General features: G+C 38.8%; 1 protein-coding gene across 2 annotated transcripts; it reads right to left on the reverse strand.

The window, feature by feature from the left end:
- Positions 1-970: 970 nt before the first annotated feature.
- Positions 971-7,856, reverse strand: SETD9 (SET domain containing 9). Of its 2 annotated transcripts, XM_032850327.1 has the most exons (6): positions 7,682-7,856; positions 5,685-6,052; positions 4,372-4,495; positions 3,988-4,103; positions 2,938-3,043; positions 971-1,249 (listed from the first exon to the last, which is right to left on the reverse strand). In XM_032850327.1, the coding sequence occupies exons 1-6, from the start codon at positions 7,777-7,779 to the stop codon at positions 1,162-1,164; spliced, it is 900 nt and encodes a 299-aa protein (XP_032706218.1). In that variant the 5' UTR covers positions 7,780-7,856; the 3' UTR covers positions 971-1,161. The 2 variants fall into 2 exon arrangements, with proteins under 2 accessions (XP_032706218.1, XP_032706226.1); XM_032850335.1 differs by lacking the exon at positions 2,938-3,043.
- Positions 7,857-8,344: the final 488 nt, after the last annotated feature.

The raw sequence follows: 8,344 nt of genomic DNA on the forward strand, positions 1-8,344 counted from the left end.
CAAGAACGTTTCCTGGTGATCCATTCTGTAAAGGCAGCAGGAGTGGAAATAGGGAAGGCAATTAGGAGACTATTGAAATTACAATAAATGAAGGGAGAAAAGCTGTTGATGTAGCAGTTTAGGTGGTTAGAATATGGTTATACAGGTTCCATGTTAGAAATCAAGGAGTCCCAATAAAAAATATCCCCTTCATCCAAGTTTGGAACTGAGAGTTAGATGCAGGAGTCAGGTCAATGCAGATCAAAGTAAGTATCACAAGTGAAACTCACTGGAGAAGGTGGCTTCAGAGCTGTGGGCAGGTCAGCTCACTAATACTCTACCTCTGGTTAGACTCACTGGCTGGGCAGAGAGCCCAAAGAGAAGGAACTAGAGGGTCTGGGCCGTGGGTGCCTAGTTCTCCAAAGAGAATCTCATAAAATCACTCTTCCTACAACGGAGAGAGAGCCCGGGAGCATCACTAATGTCAGCACTCCCCACTGAAATAAGAGAATGGGAATAGATGTCCCTCCCACCACCACTATCTTTTAACTGTATTTCTATGCTACAACCATCTCTCTCTCTCTTTTAAACTTTGTGTATGTGTGTGAACATGCAAATAAGAGTAAATTCCAATTCCAATTCCCCCTTACCTAGCTAAAACAATCCTTAAATCACACACACACACACACACACACACAAAATTCATGACAACACAACATACATTTTTTGCTTTGTGTTTATTACACAAAATATTTACATAAATATTTTATGTAAATTTATTTTATTATTTTTATTTATTATTTATTTATTTTATTTATATTTTTATGTTTATTACATAAAAATAAGTTTTTACACAAGTTTGTACACATCAACAGAGTAAGAAATGAAAATTCCAGCTTGGCTGGAATTTTATAAAGCACCACAGAGATATACAAAATAAAAGAAAATTTGAATTTTAAGTTCAGACAGTAGGTTTTAACTTAATAAGCCAATTAAAATTGGAATTGTATTCCAAATTTGAAATTGCAATGAAGCACGTAGCTTTTATCATAAAAACAAAAATACCCCCTCCAATTAGGCCTCAAAATATTTGTTCTATAGGTTAAGTCAGAGATATGATGAACAAAAAACATTTAGAGTGAACTCAATAGCTGGGTAGAAAACCTAATTTCTAGCTCATAGTTAGCTGACAATTGTATAGTAGTTTGAAAAAAGCTCTTCTCCTTGTTTGATGTCCCTTAGTGCTACAAGAATGACACATCGAAGTGGGCTGAAAACAAAAAGAAAAATACACAAAAGTCATAAGTATTAACAGATCCAAGCTCATATTTTTAATATAACCATTATAGATCTTACAATTTTACTCAAATTTCTTACTATTGTCTTAGTTACTTGACTTCCATGATGAAATAGCTCTTATCCCTGATGGCGTTATTATCTTATTTACTTATTTAAAAACTTATTTATTTACTTATTTTCCCTGATGGAGTTTAAGTACCTATGTCTATTCCTTTGCATTAAAAAGACCACAAATATGTTGTTTTTATGTTCAGGCTCCCCAAACTGGTTATCACAAAAAGCATTTTAAAATGACATTTATTATAGTTTAACATTTTAAAATTAATTTTTATCTTTGTATTCTGCAAAGCTGGAAACATTACTTAAAATTAATTGGAATTTTGAGGCACCTGGGTGGCTCAGGTGGTTAAATGTCTGACTCTTGATTTCTGCTCAGGTTAATCTCAGGATTGTCAGTTGGAGCCCTGTGTTGGGCTCTGTGCTGAGCATGGAGTCTGCTTAGGATTCTCTCTCTCTCTCTCTCCCTCCTCTATCTTTCTCCCTCTCAAAAAAAAAAAAAATTAGAATTAAAAAAAAAATACTTTTATGGATACCACAAGACATATGTAACCTTCAATGTTCCTACTCAGTTAACGTTTCTTGTACTTGTTGAACAGTAATGACATTGTATTCCACCATATATGGCCAAAACACTCAAACTGTTAGCTATACAAACACACATGAATAGAGACAGAGAAGTTATTGAGTTTTAAGTAAAGAAAATAGTCTAAGTTTTAAATCTCATTCATCTTAAAAGGACAATTTAATGGGGACAAGAGTTTGCTAGTAGCCTGCAGCTCACTGTCATAATATAATGATTATATCTTCCTATAGCATCGCTGATAAAAAACTCTACAGAATTACTTATATGTAGAAATTGTTACCTGAATTCTTTCAGCAGACTTTCCACTTCATGAATAGAAAATAAACCTTATATTACAAATATGTATCTTCTAAATAGTTATCTTTTTTTCATTGTTAAGTTTTCAAACCTAATAGTGAAATGGGCAAAAGAATTAATAATGTAATTTGGCTTTTTTCTTTAACTGGGTACTCTCAAGTGAGATGAAGAACATGATCCTTAAAATGATTAAAGTAAAAAATGTATTTGAAGAATTTGTAAGAAGAAAAATAACAGAATCACTTGAAAAAAATTTTAAGGTTGATACTTTTAAAGTACCATACAGAATAAAATATGAAGCAGAATGAGTTAGGTAAATGGAAAATTTTAAATTTCAAATAAGTGTATATTAACACATTCAGGTATGATGAAAAATCAAAATTTAAGTCATAATTTTTCACTAAAAAATTTTCCCCTAATTCTATATAGCTTTTTCTTGGAAAAAAAAATTTTTTTTGAGGTTTATTTATTCATTTATTTGGGGGGGGGTTACATGTGAGCTGGGGGAAGAGCAGAGGGGGAGGGAGAAAGACAAGGAGACTCCTCACTGAGCAGCCGAGTGTGGAGCCCCATGCAGGGCTTCATCCCAGGACCCTGATGAGATCATGACCTGAGTCAAAACCAAGAGTCAGTAGCCAACTGAGCCACCCAGGCGCCATAGAAAACATATGTTTTTTAAGTATAGCATAAGACAGGAGAGAGGAAAAAAAAAAACTAACCTTTGTTTGTCACAGCTATAGGCAATGTTTGGAAGATACTGCTTCAGCTCTATAGGGAAGACTGCAGGCACATCAAATTCTTGATAGCAGACATTAGCTGCTCTGTCTAGGAATAAGTATATAATTTTCATCAACAGCCATTTTATAAGGTTGTGAAAAACAGTACTGAATTATGACACTTGATGTGTGGTTTTCCAAATTATAAGAACATGCTCAAATAAGTAATCACTATTATGTTCCAGGTATTACTAGATTATATATACATACATATATATATACATACATATATATACATGTACATATATATACATATTTATTATTTACTTTTTGAAGAATTTATTTTATTTTAGAGAGTGCACACGTGTGAATGGGGGGAGGGAGAGAGGGAGAGAATCTCAAGCAGACTGCCTGCCTAGCTCAGAGACCGACTGGGGGCTTGACTTGGGGCTTGGCATCACAACCCTGAGATCATGACCTGAGCTGAAATCAGGAGTCACACATTCAAGGGACTGAGCCACCCAGGCACCCTTATTACTTACAGAGGCTCAGAAAGGTTAAAGGTTAAGTAGAAGAGTCGGGTTTCAAGTTTACATCTGCATAACACCAAAACCTATGCTAAATACAGCCAGATGAAACTTAAACTTTAGGGGAAGTCAAGCCCTATGGGAAGGTACATGACTCATGAACATAGCGACAGAAAGGGATACCAGTCTAGTTCAACCTACTAGGCTCTACCGAGGCACTGAAAGAATGATCTCTAAGTGAACTATTAAAAAAAATGCTACAATAATGATGATCAAAAGAGCAGTTATCAATTGCCTATATTTATTGCAAAACCAGAAGAAAAACAATAAATTATTCAATTAATGTATATCATTACTTCCCCAGATTCTTTGATATCTGCCCCCAGAATGTTATAGTTTACTGGTGGGCTTTGAATAGCTGAGATGTTAAATATAACTGCCTCTGGCACTCAGTCATAGGGCAAAGGAGGAAAATTACCACTGCTGTATTTATATCTTGTCTCACAGACCCACGATGCCAACTTACCATTTGAACAATTGTTGACATACTGTCCTACAGCCAGTGGATTACAAATTTCTGATGTTAGCCATGTACTATCACTCATTTTGAAAGGACCAAGTCGATCTCTCCCATTACAAGATCTGAAACAGGTGAAAAAATTAGCTAAGGGATTGTTCTTTTATATCTTACAATAAAATCCAAAAGTATAAAAGTAACCCTAAAACTGAACAAGTCCAGGTTCTCTTAAAAAAGTTTTTTTTCCCTCAAAAAAGTTTTATCTAGTCAATAGGGCAACTGAGTGGCTACTTAGCAGCTGCTTAAACAGATTTTTATTTAAAGTAAAAAGGCTAGTGTTCATAATCATTTTGTGGTGGTCCTAGTTAAGTTTGAACATGGGTACCGACTTACCTATATACAACTTTTGATATTCCTTTATCATTTCCATCAATGAGTACTCCATCCAGGCATCTAAAAATAAATGGATTTCCAATGGACTGGAAAAAGATTGGCTCATACTTCTGATATACTGTACCTATTATACAGTAAGATAAAGACATAACAACATGTAAATATCATAAACATCTGGAAACATAAGCAAACCATGAAAGAAATTGTTTTAATTTATCTACCCTTTTTTTAATATTTTATCTCCAGTTTAGATGATCACATTCTCTTTGGTTACTTTCCTCCTTGGAAGAGTGCTCAATAGTAAGTGGAGCAGAGGACCAATTTGTTCACACAGCCAAATAAAATGTGACTATTCTGGTTGACTAAAATGTGAACACCACATCTGAGGTTCAGTTTTACAAAGTTGTGGGTTTGTTTTGTTTTGGCTTTTTAAAGTAGGCTGTGATTTGACATCTATTAAAAAGTCTTTTAAGAAATGTACTTTGTTAAAAACTGATTTAATAATGCAGAAAAAATGGGAATGAATGAGTCTGACATTCAGGTTGTTTCTCCTTTCATTGGCAATGGAGGAAAGGACAAAATATTTACTGGGCCTGTCCTATGTTCCAGGCATGCTATTTTATTAAATTTGTTTTAGTATTCATTTGTTGCTGACTTGTTCTATTTAGTCTTTACAGAGTTAGATTAGTTGTGTAGGAGGAAACCAACTTTCTTGCTTAAGGATATAAAATCAGAAAATAGTAGAGTGACTTTTTGAAAACATAGGTTTACTTAAGCATTCACACATATTTTGTACCACACCAAATTATATCATCTTAATTCAACAAATAACATACTCTCCTGAGCATTCTAGTCAATGGTCTTTTTGCAAAGCAGCTGCTTTACTTTCAAAGTGTAGAAATGGCAGGAAGGTCTTTATTCAATGATTCATGGGTTTAAAATCTATCTTTCCTGTTTTAACCCATACTATTTTTACCTTTAGTTACCAATTATTTAAGCCAACTGACTTATTCTCTAGTTCTTTTTAAGTAATTCATCTTATCAAAGTAGGCTATACTGTATCCCACATTTAAATATTCCACATTTAAACATTAACTACAAAATTTCCTTAAAAGAAAAGAAATACTCAAGGATGTTTTTTAACGCATAAAATAATTTATGGTTAATTTCTAAATCAGAATTTAAGAATCTGTGGAAATTTGAGTTTTCAATTCAACCCCTTAACTCGAAGGATTACAGGACTATATATTTACTTGAACTTATATTAATGGGTAAATAGGAAACTCTTGGCAAAGCACTAATTGTGTGATTACCAGGATACATAGATACAACCGCGCCTTTTGGTACCAATCCTCTGGTAACGAAGACACCTTTTCCAGCAGATATCAGTGAGCTAGTTGCTCGGGCAACACTGAAACCCAATGTCTTATAAAGAATTTCTTCTGGTTTAAAGGTATTTTGCTGTTGATGTCTGTATTCAAGCAGTTTCACCCTTGGATGTTGAACTGACAGTAGGTTGTGGTATTTTGATTTAACAGTTTCTGGAAGCATAGTCAAGATATCTGATTGCTTATTGAAATCATTTATGAATAGAGCCTGGAAAACTTTCAGTAATGTTCCTAGGACATCTTCATCTGAGATAACTTTGTCTTTGGATTCCTCTGGAACATATCGGAGGGTCCTGAAAATGGGAAAAATTTCTGTTCACTACCCTTCAACTGACAAAAGCCACACTTCATGCCTTCTGAGTCACTGGCCTTAATGACGATTATTCTCATGTGTCTGAACAGCATAAAACTGAGACCTTCAGGGAAGAGTTGTTTAGGGGTAGTTTTAGTGACCTAGCTCCGGACAATACCTACCCATTAAAAATAGCTAGTATTTGTGAAGGCTCTAACTGTACCAAATGCTGTTGGGTCCTTACATTCATGATCTCTTTTTTGCAGATGGGGAAACTGAGGCTTGGAGATGTTGGGGAATCTGCCCAACATCCTAAAGCTGTTAAGCAGGAGAGCCAGAAGCTGAAACAGAGCTAGTTCTTTTTTCCACCACACATATAGCCATTATGTGAACATCACATAAGAATCCACATATTGCAATGGCTCTTTTTGTAGGTGTGTAATTTTTTTTTTAAGATTTTATTTATTTATTTGACAGACAGAGATCACAAGTAGGCAGAGAGGCAGACAGAGAGAGAGAGGGGGAAGCAGGCTCCTTGCTGAGCAGAGAGCCAGATGCGGGGCTCGATCCCAGGACCCTGGGATCATGACCTGAGCCGAAGGCAGAGGCTTTAACACACTGAGCCACCCAGGCGCCCCAGTAGGTGTGTAATTTTAAAGACAAGTTGAACATTATACACTGTCACATTCTTTCCTGGGAATACTGACTTCTTCAATGGCTGCAGCATTTTTATTTGCATAATGGTATTATTTTTACTTCTTAACAAAAAGCAATTTCCGCTTCACAGTTATATAGTAAGGATGGCCCTGAATTCACGTATTCACCGACAGAAACTTTGGAAAGGCTCTTTGGTTATTAACCGGCTTTCAGTGGAGCTAGTGTGCCCCATTTAAGTGAGCATTACTGAACTGCTTCCAGATCACTAGCACGCCACTTATTAGAGCCCGCAATGACACTCACTCCACAGCCACCCTCTCAGATCCCTGTCTCAGGCATGAACTAATTTAAACCCAAGACTCCAATGTGCTTTTAGTGGCATTTTGCTCGTTTTTACGCGTCAGTCCAAGCTGCTATCCTCACAGCCAAGCTGGGCTGTTTTCACCAGGTAAACTATGGAGCTGTGAAAATAAACCTCGATTTGGCTTTTTTAAGGATTTTCAAGCTCCTAACTATGCCTTGGCGGAGAGAAGACCACGCACCCTCCGGCTGTAAGAGCTTCGTTCTTTTTCAAAAGTCTCTCTTTTTTGCCGGGACAGAAGTCGGGGAGAACACTCATCTCCGCACGTGGGAAACGCCCGCCTTACAAACTTGGCAGCGCGGAGCACCATGGGAGATTAGGCCACAGGCCCCACCCACCACAGGCGCCCCACCCACCACAGGCTCCCCGCCCCCTCCAGTATCCCAGCTCCCCTCCCGACTCCACCGGCCTCGGCCTCGCCCTCTTCGGGCCCCGCCCTCTTCGGGTTCCACCAGCTTCGGGCCCCGGGGCCGGCTTAAGCTCCGCCCGCCCGAGACTCCGTCCGCCGGAGGCTCCGCCCATGTAGGGCTCACGGGCTTCGAGTCCAGCGGCCCGGGTGGCGTCGCGGTGCTGAATGAAGGCGCACCTGGTCTGCCGGTCTCGCCCTCTCACCTCGGATTGTGGTTTAGGTTCAGCGCGATCCAAGGAACGAAGCGGTACTTGTAACGGCGCCATCGCTGCCACAGGCCCCGCAGAAGGCGACCCGGCATGGCTGTCCCGCGGCGCTGTGACGAAGGCAGCTCGGAGAGGTGGGTCGCGGTCTCGGGCCCGCCCCGGCCCGGGGAGGAGCGGGGGCCACGCCGTCCCGCCCCTTCTGCGTCTCCGCCTTCAGTTCCGAGCTCTGTGGCCCTGGTACTCCTTTGGATTCTGTTGCTGGTGTCGTCTGTGCCTCTCCTTTATTGTCCCCAGCTGGCTGAATCAGAGGTGCGTAGAGCTGAGGCAAGCCCCCTCTCCCCCTTTACTTTCTCCATTCGCTCGTGTATTTAGACACACCCACACACCCACTTAGGACAAGGTTAGCCCACGCTTAGTTCCAGTGGAGGCAAACTTCAAGAATCTCTCAACTATCTTCAGATTCCCAAGTATTTATTAAAAATTAAATGTGTTGGTGCCATTTCCTCAGGCCGGAAACTGCTCTCCTCTTCTTTGGCGGAGAATGAAAGCGAAATCCTAAGCAAAAGTCTAAATAGAACGCATGAGACCTAGTGAAAATTCAGGTAAAGGCAGGTGGAGAGAAAGAATATCTGCCAAAGTCTCCATTTCACTCTGATATAA

The sequence above is a fragment of the Lontra canadensis genome, unplaced genomic scaffold, assembly GCF_010015895.1.
Source record: "Lontra canadensis isolate GAN:19392208 unplaced genomic scaffold, GSC_riverotter_1.0 scaffold4, whole genome shotgun sequence".
Taxonomy (NCBI): Eukaryota; Metazoa; Chordata; class Mammalia; order Carnivora; family Mustelidae; genus Lontra; species Lontra canadensis.